Below are 23136 nucleotides of genomic sequence, written 5' to 3' on the forward strand. Positions count from 1 at the left end.
GGTAACAACAGAAAATTTTGATACCAGGTCTGCATAATGCCTCTTGTTGAGCCTTGGATGACTTGTACGTGTAAGAATAAGGGTGTATTTGACCCCCTGTTTTGAATAAGTTTCTTCCAGAAACTTCATATCTACCGCTGGTGGCAATGCATCCAGTGATTCCTTAATGTGATTTCCAAAAGGATATTTGCGTCCTGTCAGGCTCTCTAGTCGGCGTGGGTCAGCTGATAATAGTTTCTCAAACGAGTTTATTCCTGCATGAAGTAATGCCTGCAGTGCTTCCAATATTCAGTGGAGCTGCAGAAATATGAAATCTTTTAGGTCGTCCTGGTAACTTAGTAATTATAATTCTCCTGATAGACCAAACTTTCACGCGTGATTTTATACAACCTTTGCTGTGACCATCCCCACGCCGACAAGCTGTTTGGAGCTGATAAGGACTATCCTCCCAAAGCCTTTGATGGAGACATTTCGAAAGAACTAGTGCATTGTAGGATTCCTTGAATCTCTTCATAAAAATGAAGTAATCGCTCATACATCTTGCAATTCTCTTTCCATTTGAGCAAATCCCACTTATATCCTGAACAGGAAAACGATCAGCACTCCTATATTCCCAATGGTCATGGAGCTATTCTCAATGGGGGGGATCAAGCGTAGATACAAAACTAACACTGCCTGTGAAGGCACTTGGTGGACATCGAATAGACAATTCAAACCTGACTCATTGTGAAATCTAATGTTGACGGATCTCCTGACAAGGCATCATTTGTGAGGATGAATATTTTTTCTTCAACTGTTTGAATGCGTTTTTTAATCTTTCCATTAGGGAGAGTTACATGGAATCTTAGCCTTCCAGTAGAGTCACAATTGATGTCATTTAGCAACTTCTTCTCATTCCTCCGCAATTTGATCCCTGGTTATCCATCTCAGAAACAATCAGCTCCAATTTCTGTGACTAATTGTTTCAAAATAGCAAACATGAATATTATTTCATATTACAATGTCAGACTCAACGATTGCTGTCTAGATGATAAGAAAGAGCTATAGTTTGACACATTTTCAATAAGATTGGGTCACATTCTTTCTCTCACCCTTGGTATTCTACTTTTCTAAGAAGCAAATATATTTCAAATCTTCTGATAATAACCCGGTTTCTCTATTTATAAGTAATTCTGCTGTACAACGTTACATGATAATATAGATTCTTCACACTACATTATTTTTGTTACCAACATTTCAGTTCTTGTGCCTGACTGAGAACGTGTAGAAGGTCTTCTATCGCACTTCCAGGGGTGGATCTGATGATGACTTTCATGGTCTCAAAATACAGATAATATTTTGTCATGAGTCTGCCTGGTTCTGTTAAGAATGAATTTGCGAAATTGTGAGTGACCCTTCGCAAACAGAGGGTTTTAAAGTTTTCTGTCTTATTCTAAACATACAAACTGCACATGAAATCGAAATAGATTCATACAGAATATTGGTCTGTTCTCATTGGCAATAGGACATTAAAAGAGAACAAGCTTGGCTTACCAAGAGGCTTCAAGATGTAACCATCTTCATCTGTTTGGATCAAACCGTATCTAGCTAACTCATTCACATTTTGCAAGCATATATCTATCAAAAAACCAAATATAATTGGCAAGCTTCTTTTTTATGGTAAGCAAACACAAAAATTATCTAAACCAAGTTTGGGAACTCTTTCTCTAAACATGGATGGAATTGTTCTTTGGAGAATACAAAACTTATCTAAACCAAATTGTGAAACTCTAAACATGGATGGAATCGTAGTACACTTAGCCACATGTGACTCTTTGCGTTTTGGAACAATCCATTAAAGTCTTCAGTTAGGATAGCTAGTCATTTGAGGGGTCCCACGTAATAATATCCAGGGTATCATTCAACTTATACTTCGGTGGGTTGTGAAGATCTTCTAAGGTACCTTTCAACTTGTTCTCAAGTTGCTCCACATAACCAAAGTATTGGATCTTGTAATGTTCGGGATTCTGTATGTTCTCCAAAACACATTTTCTCATGGTTAACAAGTGCACATTGCTAGTTTGAAATGAGCTGGAAAATTCAGATCAGAAATTAAAAATTGAATGCTTACCTTCTTGATTCGCACATACAAAAATGAGCATTTTAGCCAGTCAATGGCCAAACTGACATCAGAGACAGTCATCAAGACAATCTCTGCATTTAGATGCTCAGCAATTGAAGGGAGAAGCCTGAATGCACATCTGACTGTAAGAACTCCTCAGAGACTGATTATAATTCTATACACCAAATTTCTTAAACAAAGAACTTGTCGTAATTTTGCCATACTCAGATTCCACTGGTTCACACCCTGAAAGAAGGTTCTCATAAAGGTGTACCTGTTCAGCAAGGACAACGCAAGCTCTTGAATCTTCAATCTCAATGGCAACTTCTTAGTAATTTTAATGTCATATTGGTGAAATCTGGAACAATTGATTGTCTCCCAAAACAGGAGAAAGCGAGTAGGAAGTGAATATTATTTAAAGGAACAGATTTTGAGTTACCAAAAAAAAGGACGTAGAAACCAAACACAAACTAATTTATGACATATCAAAGTGCATCCCTAATGCCCAACACTTTCAGGAACAATCAGATGATAACAAATGAGGAAGAACATCGAAGTCACCTTAGCGATGCCAGTGTTTTCAGCTGTTTTGAGTAGAACATAGAAAGAAGATTTCATCGAAAAACTCAGATGCATAAATTTGTTAAGCAAACATGTTCCACTTGGATGGGAGCTTTCAAGAGAGCGGGCATTTCTCTACAGGTTATTGCTTTTCGTGGTGTATATGAGAATGCCCTGGTTTTTTATGTCCTTGCGGGAGGCAGGCTGTCTAGATCAACGGATGATGTTTTATTGGAGGTTGCATTTCAGCTTGTCGGATTTGTTTGTCTTGTGGAGCACAATTTAGACTCAAAGTGGTACATCCACGTCTTATTACCTTGGGTGCATGGAGATTGTGACTTTATGGGGTTGTTCTCATAAAGTTCTTGTAGTGGGATCCCGGGGAGTGGGAGTGGATCGATGAAGGGCACCGAGAGAAGAGCTTCCCCTTCTTTTATTTCAGCTGAGTTGGAGAGGTTGGAGGCCCTCCAGAGCTTCCCATTGGGAGGGTTTTGAGATTTTTGTTGACTTGCTGAAGAACTTTTGGAAGAGACTCTGGAAATCCCTCAGGAATAGAAAAATCACTCTTTTCTTTTGGCTTTCTATTCATGGTGGGATTGAAGTGATCCTATGGAGATCCAGGTCCAGAGCCGACCCTACTTGTCCTCGTTGCCTTTTTGTTGTGGAGTCAGTTCAGCATTGACTATGGGATTGCAGACAAGTGAGGATTATTTGGAGGGGGATAGCCAGGATTCTCAGTACCTTTGTCTGTTTCCCCTTCTTCATGACTTGGGGCTCAATTGCTTGGCTCTCTTTCAGAGCCTCAGGTCTTTTATGAGAGACATGACTCTTCTTGGGCCTTATCGATTCAACGCCACTTAGTTGAGCCATGCTCTCTGGATGATGTTCCTACCTCACCTTTTAGAGCTATGCATGCCTCTGTGGACTCTTCTTGGGAGATGCTGGCGACTATTGCAGCTTGGCATATTTGGAGATCCATATGCACAAAGGCATTGGACGGATCCCAAGTTCACTCTTCTCACACTTTGGCTAGTATATGGACAGACAAGATACATACACTAATGGCCATCTAAGGGGTCCTCTCAGGCATCTTCTACGAGGAGGGCTACGTTTTGTAGAGAATGGAGGGGCTCCCCGTTCTTCTTTGAGTCTACTACAGGGTTGAGATGGCACTTTCAGCCTCAACCTGGGTTGTTTTTCACCTCTTTCTGAGGAGTGTTTTTCATCATGCATTGCATGGTGTATTTCCACTTTGAGCTTGCTCTTGCAGGTTTTATTCATACTTAATGGAAGTCATTCTTTTGCAACAAAATGGAAACAAGTTATACAACGGAGTGGGAGAGACTGTATATGTACTGTAACCAAGATGTCGATGAAAAGAGATCCAACTCAACTTAGCAGATAGAGAAACTCCAGTACTATACTCTCAGGCTGCCACGATAAGTCCTGCTCTGGTAACCCCTTCCATTTAATGTAGTACTCTACCAAGGTCTTCTCTGGTATATACTCTATCAGCCCTGATTCACCCATGGGAGACAATTCTGCAGCTACTGGAACATCTGCTCCCACACTGTTTGAGCAAGGATACATGGAATACATTGTGGATTTTCATAAAGGAAGGCAGGTCCAACTGATAGGCTGAATTACTTATCGTGTTAAGAATTTTATGGGGGCCAAAAAACTTGCGAGCCAGCTTGGTGTTGGTATCTCCTTTCAATGAAGCATATCGGTCACCTCCCCGTCTAATGAGGAGAGCATTGGGAGGATAAACCTAGGGTTTGTGAGACTGTCACAGGCAGCATCATGACTGCCATCTGGACAAGGATCAGACAAAGAAAAGAGGAATACCTGGAACCTTCTTGAGAGTGTTGGAGGATGGAGTGATAATCAAACCCCAATATCTGGAGGACAGGGGAGTTTCACATGCACTTAGGATTGCCATTGGACAGTTGCTGGTCTCATTCCATCAGCTCAGGATTGAGACAGGGAGAGCCGCATGTATACCTAGGGAGCAACGGATCTGCGGACTGTGGATTGTGGGAGAGAGAGAGAGACAGAGAAGCATTTCTTATGTACTTGGCCGATGTACTATCAGATCTAAGGACACTATCACTGTCTCTTCTAGGAGGACCATGGCTTCAAGCCTCTCCTCCGATTGATTCAATTCTAGGACCAGTTCTGCATTGGCCTCTATCTGAGGGAGATCCTTCTGCGTCAGATTACAGAGCAGGAGAGGGCTGCTCAGCAGAAGACAGGGGGATCAAGCATAGCAACACGTTACAGATTTCTACACATTCAAGTCTGCTTCTTGGCATGTCGGAGTAGAGGAGGATGAGATTGATGATATGAGGGCAACAAGGACCAGTGAGATACGACGACGATGAGGAGAGATGCATCGAAGACTTAGGAGCCACACATGATGCAACGACGGACCACAGCATGCATGATGGAGGTCCAGCCCATCACAGCTCTATTTGGAAGAGACTCTCCGACCAAAGGCATCACTATTCATATGGCCTACTCGATACACAAATCGTGGAGACCATGCCCCCCACCATAGCGTGAGACGACCAGACAGACACAAATACAATACATTTTTGCAGCTCACACGAGAGCTACCAAGGCACCTGGCTATATCTTCTGACTCCTACTTTGAGATTGAGTTGCGCTGTTAGTCCCCAGTTTTGGAATTTGAGTTTGTGTTTCAAATTTCTGACTTAGTCTAGTATAGTACTCAACAAAGGGTCTTAGTGAGCCCTTTGCCTCACCCCATAGCAAATTGTATTAGCACCAGTCACCTTGATACTGTACTTTGTCTCATAGGCCCACGAGGCCTCATAAGGGCTATTTATAGGCCAGGCCAAGTCGGCTTGGTCAGTAGTCGGCTTAGATAGCCGACCCAAACAACATTGTTTTGAGCACCAGGTGAGTTATGCAGGCAGGGGCCCGACCCTCGGCCCCCTACTGGTCGGTTTGGTGCCTTGGACAAGGCCTATATAAAGCCCTCCTCACTCCTCCATTCTCCATCCATTGGACTAAAGCCTCTACACATACGCAGCACGCTTTTGAAGGAGGAGATCACAGAGGATACTCAGTAGTTTTGGACAGCATCCTTGCTGGCTATTTCGTGCTCATCTTGAGCTTTTCTATCCCACTCTATGGAAGAATATACTGATTTTTGCCTCTCTCTCTCTCATGTGTTGTTCTAGTGAGGATTCATAGTATCTATGTGATCATCTATCAACAAGTGTTTATGAGTGTACTTGGAGCTGAAGGTCGAAGTGAGGTGTGAGAGATTCTATCCTCCTATTTCTAACATAATATCAAAGCAAGGTTTCCAGCTCTAGAATGAAGGAATTCCTCAGCAAGAAGGTGACTCCGTTTCACACTCAAGTTTGCTGCATGGTCTAATTTTCAGATTGCCATGTGTTATTACAGCAAAGATGGAGAAGCATCTATTGCCTCTTCAACCATTGCTCATCCTTCCTCCTCTTCTCATCTTCCTTCATGTATTATCCCGGACTTTGGCGAGTCTGGGAAAATGGATGGGACTAACTATCCCATATGGAAGGTGAAGATCCGGAGCCATCTCGTGGCTCGGAAACTATGGAAGCTTGTGACGGGCGTTGACGAAAAACCACAGGATGTACTGTGGACAAGAAGGAAAGAATTCCGATTCCTGTAGATGCGGATGATCACGGCATGGGAAGAGAAGGATGCCCAAGCCCTAGCCATGCTGATAGGGATTGGCGACAGACACGGTAATATTCAGATGGCGGAGACGTCTATAGAGGCGCGGGCCATACTGAAGGATCTGTATGAAACAAATAACACATCTCGGATCCTCAATCTCCAGCATCAGTTATACAGTATGGATATGAGTGAGGGAGATAATGGACATGACCACCTGACGAAGATCAAGGTGGTGAGGGACTAGCTCACTTCGATTGGTTAAAAGGTAGACTCGAGTCAGCTGGAATTGCTGCACTTCACAAGCTACCTGGCAGTTTCAAGAGCTTCATGACGACGGTCACAGCAGGACAGAGGACCAATCCTCTCACGTTCGAAGAGCTTTGCCCTTTACTGTTGCAGGAAGAGGCTCGGGAGAACTTGTTCAATCAATCGGACGAGAAAGCACTTGTGGCGAGGGACAAGCCTGGCAAAGACGATTCCAAGAACAACAAGACCAAGGATGCAGAGAAGAAGAAGAAGATGATGAAATGTTTCTACTATGAGAAGCTTGGTCACTTAGCTAAGGAATTCCGGAGAAGAAGACCTAAAGCGGAAGCGGGAATCCAAGGCAGAGGAGCCAAAGACTAACTCAGCCAACGTCACTACCAGCTCACTCTTTATCATTACTGAGTATTGCTCAACCTACGCAGTGAGCGAAGGCAACAAGGAAGGATGATACGTGGGTTGGTACGCGTCCTAACGCCAAGGTAACTATGGAGGATAATCGGACATGCCCTATGAAGGGTGTTGGTAGTATCCCATTCATCACAATTGCATGAGACAAGGAGCTGATTTCCGGTGTACTCTATGTACCGACTTTGTGCAAGAATCTTTTGAATGTCAACTAGATGGACAAACACAACATGTTGGTATTATTCTACAACGGTAAAGTCATTGTCACATCCAAGGCAAATGGAAAGGTAGTGGCTTGTGGTGTCGAGGAGCATGGGCTATATGGCTCAACACTTTGTTGGTGCATGGGAACCATGCAAGATCCAAATTATGGCATGAACGGTTCGGTCATATCAGCTATGGCACTCTCGCCGCGAGATGCAGACGTCCAAGTTGGTGGATGGACTTTCACAGATTGCAAGCAATGATCGTGTGTGTAGGGCTTGCTTGGGGGGCAAGCAACACAGGGACAAGTTCCCATAGGCCTCATCACAGGCCAAGAAGCCACTAGAGTTGGTTCATGCCGATATCTGCGGTCCGATGTCGACAAATTCATTTGCAGGTTCGCATTATTCTCTTTTATTTGTGGATGATTTCAGTCGGATGACCTAGATATATTGCATGGCCAAGAAGTCTCAAGCTTATGAGAAAAACAAGGAATGGAAAGCCCAGGTACAAAAGTAGACCATGGAGGAAGTCAAAGCCTTCGCACGAACAGAGGGGGAGAATTATGTTGGAATATGAAGCCAATGTGAATCAAAAATGAGTGTACTAGGTGTCTAGGGGGTGTTTTATAGTCTAGCGAGTCCTAGACATGCCACGTGTCATATTGGGAGATATCCCATAGACATTGTGACTTTCTAGAGTCTAGTGTCACACTATATAGTGTTGTACTTGTCTATTGTCTATTACATCAGTCAACATCAAGCTATCAATACATTGTGAGTATTTTGGTTATTGCCTTGCACTTGTACTTTCTTGCCTTTCCATTTTGCCTTTCATTATGCTTTCTATATTTCCATTCCATTCCTAGCTAGCTACCATGTCTCTTCATATGGTATTAGAGCCTTCCTTCCTCCTTGCTTCTCCATGAGGTAGAGGGTGGCCGGAAAGAGAAGCTGCCCTCTCTTCTCTTGGAGGAGCTCCCTTTCCATTCCATTCCTAGCTAGCTACCATGTCTCTTCATATGGTATTAGAGCCTTCCTTTCTCCTTGCTTCTCCATGAGGTAGAAGGTGGCCGGAAAGAGAAGCTGCCCTCTCTTCTCTTGGAGGAGCTCCCCTTCCCTTCTCCCTTCTTCCTTTTCCTCTCCACCTTAGCTCTCTTCTCCTCTACCATCTTGAGCTCCTCTCCTCCTACTCATGCCTCACCATCGGCCGCTTTTGTAGCCTCACCACCAGCCCGTACGATCTGCCCACGCTACTGCTGCACCATACAACAAGGCCGTACAAACAGCCCATACCAGCCGTACAGCCAGCCATACAACTGTACGGACTGTTGCGCCGTACAACAGGCCTGCTGTTTGTATGCTTTTGCAGTACTGCCCGTACAACCAGCCTCAAAATGTGTGCCATCTTCTGCAAACAGTCCGTCTCAGCTCACCTGCTGCTCCAGCCTCGGGATTGCTGCCAAGATCTGCCTGTACACCCACGCAGCTTCTCCTGCTGCCCACGTAGCTACTCTCTGTCCGACATCTCTCTGCCCACGCTGCATCTCCTCCAACAGTCGCCAAATTTGCCACCATTTCTTTGCTAAGTGCCGGCAATGAGCTGCCCAAACTGCCCGCAGTTTTCTACAGCTCATATATGCCTTTGAATTCTCTCTCCCTCGCATTCCCGGCATTGGCATTAGTCTTCTACTTCCTGACATTGCTCTCTCACTTGGCCTAGTGACATTGTAAGCTCCCGAGCATGACACGGCCCGGCATCGACCTATGATTGCCCGTACCAATCGATGTGAGCTCTGGATATTTCTCGACTATCGACGATTGCTTCTCTAAGTTATCGTGGTGCCCGAGCTTCACATTGATTGACTCTTCGAGTGCTCGTGACTTTCCCGATATTACTTATTTGATTGGTGCCTGAGGTTCTTCGCATTGATCGACTTTTCAATTGCTCATGGTACCCGAGGCCTCTACATCGACTTTTGGGTGACTCTCCATCTTCTATTTTGAGAGTCATGCCATTACCGCTCCATGTAGCTACCCCATGGACTTCACTGGCACATATTTTGGGGCATCCATGCCTAGTGCTTCATCGACATAGTCATCGACTAGCAGGGATGTGTAGCTATGTGCAGTGGCTACTTGGAGGACATCTCTTACTCCTAAGAGATCTATTTTATTATTCCTACAGCTTGATGTATTTTGGGGTCCTCTCCCTGGGTAGTCCCCCTAAAATGATATATATTGAGTATTTTGCTGAGTCTTTAAGGTACTCAGCCTTGGATAGTCCTCCTAAACTGATGTTATTTCTTTTATGAGTGGTGTGTGACTTCATCTCGGTTTCCCGTTATGAAGCCAAGGGGGGATGTATTGTGGGAGCCATATGTATTGGCTTTGATAGGTCTATTTGTTTATCAGGCCTGGCTTGAGAGTTCCAGGATGTTGGTGCATTGGTCTCCTAGACCTCTGAGTTGGTCATGCATCCATGCATGATGATCCTTTGAGCCATGCTAGATGAGATTTCTATGTTATGCTCACTAGCCTCTGAGCCATGCTCACTTGCCTCTGAGATTGTGTGGGAACCATGTCTAGTTTTAGACCGGCATGCACAGTTTTGATGACCGTCATTCTCATGTTCTATTCTTGGTTTCATTCCAGTAGTCTCTCACCTTGCCTTCATGGCGGGGTGTTGGAATATGAAGCCAAGTGAGTCAAAAATGAGTGTACTAGGTGTCTAGGGGGTGTTTTATAGTCTAGTGAGTCCTAGACATGCCACGTGTCATATTGGGAGATATCCCATAGACATTGTGACTTTCTAGAGTCTAGTGTCACACTATATAGTGTTGTACTTGTCTATTGTGTATTACATCAGTCAACATCAAGCTATCAATACATTGTGAGTATTTTAGTTACTGCCTTGCACTTGTACTTTCGTTCCTTTCCATTTTGCCTTTCATTATGCTTTCTATATTTCCATTCCGTTCCTAGCTAGCTACCGTGTCTCTTCAAATTCACCTCTACCAAATTCAATGGATTCTGCAAGAAGCACGGGATTAATTACTGTAGCTCGCACATCTCAGTAGAATGGAGTTGCTGGTGAGCGAAAGCACAGGACCGTCACAGAGACAGGTTTGACCATGTTGTGAGGGAGAAGTCTCTCGAAAGCTTACTGGGGTGAAGTTGTGAGAAACAATGCCATTCATATCCTCAACAGAACCAAGACCAAGGCTGTTAATGATATGAATCCATACGAAGCTTACTATGGTAAGAACCTACAATATCTCCTTTGCGGATTTTCGGTTCTAATGCATTTGTTCATGTGCATAAGGATGAGCGGATGAAGCTTGATTCCCATATCAGAAGATGTATCTTTGTCGGGTACAGTGAAGAATCCAAGGCTTATCGCCTTTACGACCCGGTGAAGAAGCAGACCCTCATTAGTAGGGACATGATCGTTGAAGAGTCAGAGCCCCAAACTGAAGAAGAGGTTGAGGAACTTCTAGCACTACCCCAACCCAAGGTTACCATCAAGGAGGTAGAGAAGGCTAAAGAACCCAAGGAGGAGGAGGAGGAGGAGGACCCAGATGACCCAATGCCAGCTCTGAAGGCATCTCCAGTGAAGGCACCTTCAACAGAGAAGAAGCTACCTCAGTGGTATTTGAAGACTTTAGGAGACTCACTAGTCATGGACATTCCCGAGAGCAGTTCTGGAGTGCGGCGGTCTCAACACAATGTAAAGACTCCCTTCGTGAACTATGCAATGGTGGCTCAGCTTGAGGAGCCCATATCCTTCAAGGAGGCATGAAAAATCCCATAATGGCAGGATTCTATGCAGGCAGAAATGGACGCCATTCTGAAGAACAACAACTAGGATTTGGTGGACAAGCTGCCCAAGTAGAAGGTGATTGGTACCAAATAGGTGTATAAACTGAAGTTCAGTCTGATGGGAGCCTAGACAAATACAAAGCACGATTGGTGGTGAAAGGTTAGGCACAATCAAGGAGACTTGATTTTGATGAGACCTTCGCCCCAACAACCCATTGTTGTTGCTTTGGCTGCCCATCATGGACGGCCTATCTTTCATATGGACGTGAAGTCCGCATGCTAGAACGGAACCCCTGGGGAGGAGGTATATATGGATCAGCCACCAGGATTTCAGGTTCCAAGGTCCACATCCAAAGTATACAAGCTGAAGAAGGGCTGAAACTGGCCCCAAGGACATGGTATCATCGAATCGACGAGTTCTTCTAGAATATCAGGCTACAACGGAGTCCATCTTAGGAAAACCTTTATCTATTCTTTGAGAGGGGGTTGCAGTTGGTACTTATCTTCTATGTGGATGATCTTATCCTTACAGGAGATCACTTAAAGAAAGTTGCTCAAGTCAAGAAACTTCTCATGGAAGAATTTGAGATGACACACTTGGGGATTATTCATTATTTTCTTGGGATCAAAGTAAAGAAGGAGAAGTGCAGCATATTCATCTCTCAAGAGAAAAATTGTAGGGAGTTACTCAAGCAGTTTTAGATGGAAGACTACAAGGTGGTGTCTGAGGGGGGAGGTTCCTAACACTTTCGGAAGTATTACCAGAGGCCTAGGGCCACTGGTGCGAGAAGCAAGCAGGATGTGCCATGGGTGTCACGGATGGTGCATGGGGCGAGTCCCAATCGATGGTGTCAATGATGTGCGAACGGTTCAAGTGCAAGAGTGATGTGAGCAAGAAGAAGACCAAAGCGGGACAAAATCACAAAAGCCAACCCTTGACATGAATGGAACAGAACTCTAGCCACATGACAAGGTCAGTTATACTAGGTGAAGGGAGAGGAGGGGAGGGGAACACAACGGGAAGAGATCTTAGAGGAGTGAGCAGAGATGGGAAGAAGCATAGTTCATTAGAAGGAATGAATCATACACTCATGAGAGTTACACTAGATGACTGATACACCAGGAGCAGATACACACGAGGTGAGCTCTTGACTCCAGTCTCTCTCTCTTACTCATGCTCTCCGTCTCTGCTAGAATTCCCCCCCCCTTCTCCCCTTTCCTCCCTCTTCACCTTCTTCTCATCTACTCCCCTTCGCTGGAAATCCCCTTCCCCTCTTCCTATCGGTTGTCAGTTCCACCGTTTGTCGGCCGCTTCGTCCTTGATGGCTTCTGCAACTCTCCAACCTGTTCTGAGTCAGTGAATCAAGTGCTCCATGTGTACTCCTGTCTATTTCATGTGCTCCTGACACTAGTTAGTTGTGAGGGTTGGTGCACCACCTATACCTCTTAACTGCTGGACTGCTTCCCATGTGCACCAACAGGTGTACTGCATGTGCACATGTGCACTCTCTTAATTGCTACAGTCCAGCGCGCCAGTACTTCACTCTGATCAACTTTGACCATGGTCGGTCGAGGTTGAGGTTTGGTACTACTCAATCATGTATTGCTCCCGCCATATCCAAGTCATGTCTAGGTCTTGTACAAGTCATGTACTACTAAGTCGTCATGTCCCAGTCATGTCCAGTCATGTACTGTCAAGTCATGTAAGTCATGTACTGGTCGCTCCAGAGTGACCAAGATGTGAACACATGTGAACACGGTGCGACTAGGTGTGACCAAGGTCTAACAACCTTGGCATGCTGCTCAGGTGACCATGATGTGACCTACGTGTGACTCTTGGTGGGAGTCCGTGGCCGAGACCCAGAGTACAACAGGTGGCAATCACTCCCATGGAGGTTGGTTCGAAGCTGAGTACCCATGATACGTCTCAGCCAGTTGATGCATCACAATATCAACGGATGGTGGGTAGTCTACTTTATTTCACCAACATTAAGCCATATAGTTACTTTGCAATAGGGCTACTCTGTCAATTCTCCGCCATTGAGAGGCAGGCATGAGAGTGCTAAGGTACTTGAAGGGTACATGCACCTACGGCATTACATACAGTAAAGGTGTCGAGTTAGGTGGATTCTATGACAGTGATTGGGTAGGTGATTGTGACACGAGAAGATAAACTACAGGGTATTGTTTCATACTTGCATCAGGGGCCATCTGATGGCTAAGCAAGAAGAAACCTTTTGTTGCCCTTTCATCAAGACAGAGGCAGAGTACAAGGCTGCTTGCACAACAGCATGCAAGACGTTGTGACTTAGGTGGATCCTGGAGGACATGGATGTGACTCAGGAGGATGCGACGGTGATCATGTGAGACAACCCAAGTTGCATTGCCATCATCGGGAACCCCATGTTCCATGCATGGACGAAGCATATCGAAGGCCACTATCACTTCGTACAAGACCTCATCATTGATGATATCATGGAGCTGATGTACTGTTCAACCGCCGATAGCATATCAGACGTCTTCACCAAGGCGCTCCCCAAGGAGGAGTCGGAGCACCTCATTCAACACATTGTGATCGGCCCACAGTTGTGTCATTGAGAGGGGGTGTTAGAATATCACTGTCCCCACCAGTGAGCCCCCAATTTGAGGGGACAAGGGGGCATGAGATAATAGGGGGTTGGGGATGGATACCCAGAAGACATGCCTACTACCCTGAATCTGAGGCGGCATCAAGCAAGCATATCGCGGGTTCTTGAGGCATCATCTGGAGCAGTAGTAGGGTCTCTAAAGAAGGCATGTAGGTCAGCAATGTGGACTACCAATAGCAGCCCAAGAGCCCTGCATAAAGGCCTATTATAGGCCAGTCCAAGTTGGCCTAGTCAGCCGTTAGTCGGCTCAGATAGCCGAAACAAACAACATTGGTTTGGGTGCCCTCCAGGTCAGGCAGGGGGCCGACCCCCTGCTGGTCGGTTTTTGGTACCCTGGACAGGGCCTATATAAAGCCCTCCTCACTTCTCCATTCTCCATCTACTGAACTGACGTCTCTACACAAAGACAGCGTCCTTTTAAAGGAGGAGATCACTAAGGATACTCAGTAGTTTTGGACAGCATCCTTGCTGGACATTTAGTGCTCATCTTGAGCTTGTCTATCCCACACTCTGTGGAAGTAAATACTCTGCATTTTGCCTCTCTCTTTCATGTGCTGTTCTAGTGAGGATTCATAGTATCTGTGTGATCATCTATCAAGTGTTTATGAGTGTACTTAGAGCTGAAGGTCAAAGAGAGGTGTGAGAGATTCTATCCTCCTATTTCTGACACTTCTGTCAGTAATCCTGTTCATTTCAGCTCCATATATTCTGTCCTCTTTTCTCTTTTATGAGAATATCTTCTTGTCACACAAATGGAACCAGTTCAGTACCATCGAGGTGATCTCAAGCGGCGTCAAGTGCTCGCTACAAAAGCTCCGAAACACTGCCTCAATCTTGATCTGCAGCCTTTCGCATACACATTGCAAGAGGGCTAGCAGCTTCCTATGGAGGAGGACAGAGATTAGGCGCTGTTGCACATCAGAGGAGCCAGGGCCAAGGCGACAGAGATAGAGGCAATGATATCGGACTCCTGGTGGGAGGGGCTAAGTACCACCTGGACTCCGCACTATTGGTCTGGACAGTTTTTGTGGACAGGAGTGCACCTCAGGGTACAATTCCTTTAGCAGACTCTATGCCACTTCCAGCCCAGATTCTACAGAGTAGGGGAAGGAGGCCTTTTGTCAGCAGAGATAGAGAGTGATCAATAGGATACGGAGACTTTGGACGGGCTTACTTGGCAGAGGATGGGGATTGTGGGCCGGTTGGGCAAGAACGGACCCGGATACAGTTCTCTCGGACAGGGAGGGAGCACATTGGCACCTCTGGTTATAGGAGGGGTGTCCTCTCAAGGACATTCAGTGGGATGCAAGGGAGTGGTTATGGACCACTCGAGTAGGGCGCTTTGACAGGGTGGAGGAGGTGGCTGCTTTCTTTTCTTACACGACCTGCATCGGCCGCTGGCTGTTGCTGGCAGTTGGAGGCAGCAATGTGGACTCCCTTGAGGGAACAACAATGGGTCAAGCAAGAGGTCCCCAGAGAGATCATTCATCGGCTCTGGTCACGCCTTTGGTCCAGCGTGGACCACGAAAGATTTTCTATTTCTTCTGGATAATAGCACATGGGGGCTTACCCATTGGCCTCTAGTTGGAGCAGATGAGGGTTGACGGTAGATGCCATTGCTGTACAAATGAAGTGATGAAGATGATTCCTCGCTGCCTTTGGGTATGCCCGGCAGCACAAAGGGTTTGGTCAGCAGTTTTGAGGATAGTGGCAAGTACCCAGCACATGGAGAGGGACTTCAAGTGGGGGATGGTTGCTTGGCTCACACAGAGGGGGTGAACGTATTTCACACCACTTTGTCCTATCGGATTCACGGCCATACATTGACCAGGATCGAAGTACATGCAGCTCCTTCCATACGGGTGTGCCTTGTACCATTGACAGAGGATATTGTGTGGGAGACATTGGCTAGCATCATTGCTTGGTATCTGGGTCCCCCGCTGTAGTTGGGTGATGGGAGGCCTCGGGCAGCCACTTTAGTCGCCATCTAGTTACACTCTGCATGCTATATGGGAGTGTGGGACTCAAGGGTCTAGAACGACCTTCGAAAGGCGCGCATGGTTCTGCAAGGCATGGCCTGCAAGCTCCTGTGTCTCACGGAGAGAGGCATCTATGATGGTTGTATAGTCCACCATTGCGGTTGTTAGCCCCTGTTCAAGAGACTCTCTAGGTAGTATGTTGGGAGCCCAAGAAACAAGTTGACCCTTTTCAGGCGGCATTTGTTTTCTTTTTCCCATGATCAGCACCTTCCTATATTTGCTGATTTTTATGGTTTTATTTGTCAATTATTAGTAGAAGTTCCTTTTTCTAGGGTTGGAAAAAAATCCTGGGTTGGGATGGCCTCACAGTGGAATTTCCTGCTGAATTCTGGGATCAACTGAGCCCTGTTCTCTTGTACATGATCAATGATGCTTGGCTCTCTGGTTCTTTGTCCTCCTCTTGGATGAAAGGCTTGATGCGTTAGGTTCCCAAGAAGCCTTTGCGTAAACATTTGTCGAATTGGAGGCCAATCACGTTGATGCCTATAATATATAAGATCATCTCTAAAATGTTGGTAATGTGTATCTCACATAGCTTATATAGAGGCTTGCACCTTGCGCAATATGGTTTTGTGCCTCGCAGGTAATTCATGGATAATATTGCAAATGCCTATATTAGTATTGAATATGCCAAATACACGCATCAAGATGTCTTGATCATGCAAATAGATATTGTAAAAGCATTTCACACAGTCAGATGGGACTTCATTTCCGATGGCCTAATTTTTTGCATCGATTGGGTATCTCCACGATGGATGATGTGGTGGATGATTGGGGTTTTACACTTTCTTTTCCACAGGCCAAGAGGCAATTTTGCTTGGGGATGCATCATAGGCCTATTTAGTGTATTCCCACTACCATGCTCCTTCCATTTTAGCCTATCCCCCTTTTATTTACTGATCTTTGTCTCATGGATTGGAATGAGGCATTTCGGGTTATTCTCCTTCTTCATTTGCAGATCTTACTGCCAAGAAAGCTTATCATCTTCTACTCCCACAGCCATGGATTCAGGAGCGTGGGCTTTGGCATCTTGACAAACCTGTTACTTGGTGGAAGGTTTGTCTTGGCCATATCTAGAACAATGAGCTCCCTCTCAGATAGTGTCACCAATTGGTATTTCTCCCAAGAAATAAAGAAGAGTCTTTATCATATTGATTGTGGTCAAAGAAAACTGATTTTGGTTCACTAGAATAAGTTTTACTACTTTTACTTTTGCTTTGCATTGGTAAAAGAGAACTGTGGGGACGCCCACAAGGGACTAGGATTAGTCCAAGAACTAGGAATGCATGCATTTCGCTAAAGTGTTGGAATTTTTTTGTCCCATGTGTAGGACCTAAGGGAGTGCAAAAAGGACCCAAGAGTGGGGAGCTTGGCTTTTTGTAAAAGTAGCTTTTAGAAAGCAAGCCCTAGCTTTTTGCTAGGCCTAGTCTATAAAAGAAAGGCCCCTGGCCTCCCATATTGATTAAAGATTGTACTTAGACTTATGGTCTTTCATGAGCCAGTTGTACAAAGTATTATTCTATTGCAACAAAGACCTCCAGGGGGTCCAGCCCTTATTTCTGGGCCCTAGTGTTGCGCGTGTTGCGTCTCCTTCTTCTCTCCCTCTGTTTTATCGTGAAGAATCTTTGAGATAAGTGCTGCAATTCTGATTTTCAGATTTCAGTTTGTGTTCTCCAATTTCTATGGCGAAGTTCTTGTGAAATATTGCAAAAATATTGTGTGGATGAAGCAATCTATCTTCTTTCCCTCCCTCTCTCACTTCGTTTTGATTCCCAGAAGAAATATGATGTTGCTCCTCGTCCGATGAAGATATTAGATGCTGTTTTTCCCTGTTTTCTATGAAATTCGAAATCTATCTTGGTGATTATCTGCTGCGAATCGAAGATCCAGGCTGCGTTCTTACCAGCAATGATTCGGTTTTAGGGTTTTTGGCCCAGTTTTAGTGGTATCAGAGCATAGGTTTTCCACTTTCCTCGGTGGAAACGGTCCAAGGCTAGCACGCAGCTGTGAATCAAGGAAGGTGGGGCACTGCTGTTCGGAGGCTAGGAGCTGAGGCGCATCTTTCAAGAGGTACAAATTCGTATTGGCCAGGCGTCTCCTATCGCCATATCTCTTGGGCTATTTTCTTATCTTCTCTATGATCTATCAAGTGGGAAAGACGTTCATCCTGCCGTCATCCTTGGTGATGTGCTTCGAATTTCTTGCTCAAAATTCTCGAAGCAAAAAGCACTTGCTTTTTACGAAAAGCATCTGCTTCTCTTAAAAAAAGCAACCGCTTTTTGTGCACACATGGCCTTCTTTTCTCCAAAGCGGCGTTTTAGTAAAAAAGGCAGTAAAAGCAACAAAAAGCAGCAGTTGCTATTTCATTTTTCTCATCATGTATGTGGCCACTCAGCCCTCACAAGCACAAGCGCCTAAGCAAGATTGCAAGATGAAGGGGAGAAGGTCCAAGGATGAGGAATCCTATAGAGAACTATTGGCTGAATTGGCAAAAGCAAGAGATAACCACTTCTTAGTTGAAGCTTGTCCTTGAACAAAGTGGCTTTAGAGATGTTATGGGACATCTAAAGATAAGTATTTCTTTCATGTTTATTAAGCTTGCCTTCTTCTGATTTAAAGATCTAACCCTTGTATCTTATTACGAGGAAAGAAGTGTCTTGTTTCCTTGATTGTTTCAGGGATCAAAAGTCAAGAACACAAGATTTTTTATACATCTATAAGTATTTCCAAAGTATTCCTCGACAAACAAGTCATTTATCCCGAGTTATATTATTTCAGTCTTGGAGGATTCCAAGTTATTATATATGGGTTATACAGTCTCTATTATGGAGCCAGTTTTTTGCGACCTATGTGGTCAAGGTTATGGATAGCTTGTTTGGTCAAAGAAAACTTTTGTATTATACACACTTCCAAGATAAAAGAATTTCAAAGTTATTGTATTCAGTGATCAATGTATGGGTTTGAGCAGCCTGTGCCAAGAGGAGAAGTGTCAAGAGTTAGATCCACGACAGATTCAAGATCAGACCCTATTTGAATTAATGTTCTTATGGAGGGTGAGAAGATCAAGTATCAGATCTTTTATGGCAGAATTCCATGTGGTCATTATTGAACAAGTATTTCAGTTCCAAGAGAAGTGTCAAGAGTTAGATCCATGACAGATTCAAGATCAGATCTTATTTGAATTAATGTTCTTATGGAGGGTGAGAAGATCAAGTATCAGATCTTTTATGGCAGAAGTCCATGTGGTCATTATTGAACAAGTATTTCAGTTCTAAGTTATATTATCTCAGTTCTGGATTATACTATTCCAAGCATATGAAGGAACCAGTTTCTTTTATTTGGTCCACATAATGGGCTCACAGTATGGATATCCTTCATGGATATTGAGAAATACACAATTGGACCTTATATGATGTTTTATCAAGTGCAAAAAATAGTCTCTCAATCAGCTCCAAAGCTCCCAGTTATATGATTCAAGCATAGCAAGAGTTCTCATACAGGAGAGAATAAGTATGTTGGAGATTTGAGGACAAGACCCACTTGTGGGTAGTATGTTCTAAGTATCCCAGTTGAAGTCATAAGATTTTATTCCATTATGACACAACTATATGTTTTCAGCCATCTTATTCCACATGATTTCATCTAGATATATGAAATTCAGTTTTGTTGTTGTGGAGCATGACATGCTCAAGTACCAGCTCTCTATGGCAGTATTGAACATGGTCATCATTGACCAAGTCAGGACTCGTATCATTCCACCATCTCCTTATTGGGAATTTTGTATTGAATAAACAGAAGTTCATATGAGGGCGCATGATATATTCAAGAACCCGTTTTTTTGTGTGACAAGATTCTATTTGGTCACTATTAGCCTAGTATTTTCTTCAAGATTCTATCATTCAATAGTTTCCATTGGGATTTGTTTTATACAAGAACTCTTATGGTTTCTCATGGATTATTATGGCCAAAATGACACAATTTTACAGTTCATTTGTCAGTTATATATCCTTTTGGAAAGTTTAAGAATCTTCCAAGTTTATCTGACCAACACAGTAAGTGTTTGGTAGAAAGATATTTTATGTATAAGGAAGCATCAATTCAATCAAAAGAATTGCAAATATTCTCCAATGCACAGTTCTTAACTTCTAAGTTGAGCTTTACAATACTTGGAAGAGTATCGGTATGGAGTTTATGACTTCATTCAAAAAGATTTGAGTGGATTCTCAAAGAAAGAGGATATGGAAAGATTCCAAGAAACAGTTTTATTAAGGCTAAGTATCTCTTTTATGTTGATAAAGTTTGCCTTATGAAGATCTAGCCCTTGTAGAAGAAAAGTGGACTGTTTTCTTGAATTTGCTTCAGGAAGACACCTCTCATGAATGAGAAGTCAATGAGTGTGATATGCCCAAATATTGGCCATGTGATTTATTGCTTCCTTTTTATTCGGATTTAAAGCTAGAGTTGCAGCCAAAGAAGCCGAGGGCCCTTAGAAAAAGCAATCCTTTCATAACTATCTCTAGTTCAACTTGTGAGAAAATCAAAGAAGAAGCAATCAATTCCAAGTGAAAGGGGCATGGATTTGCCAAGAATGAAGGACATCATAAGTACCGGATGGTAAACTTCTCTAAGTGTAGCTACAGACATTATGTAGAAACAGAGATGTCAAGAGCTTTGTCATTCAAAGGAATTAGGACCAAGAATATTGATATGATTGAGAATGGCACCCAATTGAAAGGACTCGGGTGGGTTGATCATAGCAACAGGATCATTGCATAGCAGTGGCATGGAAAATGCTTGGATGGAATAATCAATCCAGAATCAGAAAGAAGGGCCTATGGCTGCCCAGTTCTCTTAAAGAGCAGGAAATGCCAAGAAAAGAAGGGCCTATGGCTGCCCATTGCTCTTAAAGAGCAGAAAAGGCCAAGAAAAAGAAGGGCCTATGGCAGCCCAGTGCTCTTAAAGAGCAGGAAATGCCAAAGAAAAGCAAGAATCTCCATGCAGAAATCAAGTTGCAGAAAGAGAGGCGTGTGGCTGCCTAGTGCCCTGGAAGGCCAGATGGCCAAAAGGAGCAGAGAATGCCACAAGACAATGATCGGAAGTTACCGGATTCCAAGATCCACTTTAGTGGAAGAGATAGAGGAGACCCTCCAACAAGAACAGATTGTATACCGCACAAAGAATAAAAGCACCCAGAGGCAAGTTTATCTGTGGGTATCTTGCCAAGTACCAGAACTACTAGGCAATTGATGCCAAGGGAGGTGGTATCCCTGAGTTTTACAGCTGTATCAAGAAGCTTTTCAATTGAGGACAACTGATTAGAAGCCGAGGGGATGTCACCAATTGGTATTTCTCCCAAGAAATAAAGAAGAGTCTTTATCATATTGACTGTGGTCAAAGAAAATTGACTTTGGTTCACTAGAATAAGTTTTACTACTTTTACTTTTGCTTTGCATTGGTAAAAGAGAACTGTGGGTATGCCCACAAGGGACTAGGATTAGTCCAAGAACTAGAAATGCATACATTTTGCTAAAGTGTTGGAATTTGTTTGTGCCATGTGCATGACCTAAAAGAGTGCAAAAAGGACCCAAGAGTGGGGAGAAAAGTGTAAAAAGCAGGTAAAAGTAAAGACAAGGGGGCGGCTCATTAAAAGGAGGGCCCACAAGATTAAAAGGTACCTAAAAGCTCCAGAGCACCAGATTTAGAGGGAAAAATACTAAAATCTTGGCTTTTTGTAAAAGTAGCTTTTAGAAAGCAAGCCCTAGCTTTTTGCTAGGCCTAGTCTATAAAAGAAAGGCCCCTGGCCTCCCAGATTGATTAAAGATTGTACTCAGACTTATCGTCTTTCATGAGCCAGTTATACAAAGTATTATTCTATTGCAATAAAGACCTTCAGGGGGTCCAGCCCTTATTTTTGGGCCCTAGTGTTGCGCTTGCTGCGTCTCCTTCTTCTCTCCCTCTGTTCTATCTTGAAGAATCTTTGAGATAAGTGCTGCAATTCTGATTTTCAGATTTCAGTTTGTGTTCTCCAGTTTCTATGGCGAAGTTCTTGTGAAATATTGCAAAAATATTGCATGGAAGTAGCAATCTATGTTCTTTCCCTCCCTCTCTCAGTTCGTTTTAATTCCCATAAGAAATTTGCTGCTGCTCCTCGTCTGATGAAGATATTAGATGCTGTTTTTTCCTATTTTCTATGAAATTCGAAATCTATCTTGGTGATTATCTACTGCGAATCGAAGATCCAAGCTGCGTTTCTACCAGCAGTGATTCGTTTTTAGGGTTCCTGGTCTGGTTTCCAAAAGAGGATTTTGTTATGGCGGCGTTTGGTGGGTGCACTACCAGTGGGTTGTTTCTTGGCTGCTAGGCACATAACTTCCTCGGCTTGCCCATCTTGTTCACATCCGAGGGAGACAATCCTGCACCTGCTTTGAACTTGCCCAGTTGCCTGTGATTTTCATCCCATATTGGGAAGTTATCTCCGTGATTGATTTCCTAGCATCTCTTTTGGCAGGTAGTTTTGGTTATTTGGGATATTGCCTCTACATCAAACTATGTTCAGTCCTTCAGTTGGTGTTGTTATTGGGCACTGTGACCGTTATATCATGCCCGTAACTATTGGATGTATGGACACTCCTCTGCTTCTTTCGTTCCTCCCTTCTTTCTTTGCTCCCTTCAAGATGCGCATTTCATGGGAGACCTTCATTGTTTTTAGTTTTGTTGTACTAGTTGTTCTTCACTGGAGCTGCGATGATGGTCTTGTTTCACCTTCTTCTAGTTTGTTGTCTCAATTTGGGACATCTATGAGTGAACATTCTTCTTAATGAAAGGTTCTTTTACACACAAAAATTGTGTATGTAATCAGAACTGCTCCTAGACACCTCGATCAAAGGGTGGACTCTAGGTGAAGGAGGCCCGTCCCAACTTGTCTTCTATGAATTCCAAGTTGTTAAAGACTGATAAGAATGCCAAGTAGAAAACTAATAAGATAGCACCAAAAAGGAGCCTCTCCACTAAAGGTAGGCATGTGCATAAATGCTAAGGGCTCCTTAAGGTCCCTGACCCTAAGCCCAATCTAGACTTTTCAGCCTACAATAAGCTTGCTTTGATCAAAGATCTCTGAAACCAAAGCTGGTCTCACTAAGATGGATACCCCACCGTGCGGTGATGGGTGAGAGAGAGTGTGAATGTAAGCAAGTGTGTCAGTGTGAGCAGAGAAGAAGAGTGGGTACGTGACAGCTGATTGTGTGAATGAGATTGGAAAGCGTGCAAGTTTCATAACTCGAGTGTGAGTGTAAGTGGAGAAGAAAAGTGGGTACAGGAGGGCTAGGGGGGGATGGGTGTGTGTGTGAAGGAGGGGGGGGTCGTAACTGGGCACTGTGGACTCTATGGAAGGGTCGCAA

General features: G+C 44.0%; 1 protein-coding gene across 1 annotated transcript in view; it reads right to left on the bottom strand.

Moving 5' to 3' along the window:
- Nucleotides 1-2363, bottom strand: part of LOC147896440 (ATP-dependent DNA helicase homolog MER3-like) — a 31577-nt gene extending 29214 nt beyond the window's left edge. Inside the window, exons 1-2 of the mRNA XM_087382945.1 lie at nt 391-2363; nt 25-270 (exon numbers count right to left, since the gene is read on the bottom strand). Of these exons, the coding sequence (XP_087239071.1) occupies nt 25-270; nt 391-405 (261 nt within the window). The 5' untranslated portion in view covers nt 406-2363. The remainder of the gene's footprint in view (nt 1-24; nt 271-390) is intronic.
- Nucleotides 2364-23136: the final 20773 nt, after the last annotated feature.

The sequence above is a fragment of the Dipteris shenzhenensis genome, chromosome 12 (genome assembly GCF_047967505.1).
Source record: "Dipteris shenzhenensis isolate YYH24624 ecotype China chromosome 12, Dip_SZ_1.0, whole genome shotgun sequence".
In the NCBI taxonomy this organism is placed as follows: Eukaryota; Viridiplantae; Streptophyta; class Polypodiopsida; order Gleicheniales; family Dipteridaceae; genus Dipteris; species Dipteris shenzhenensis.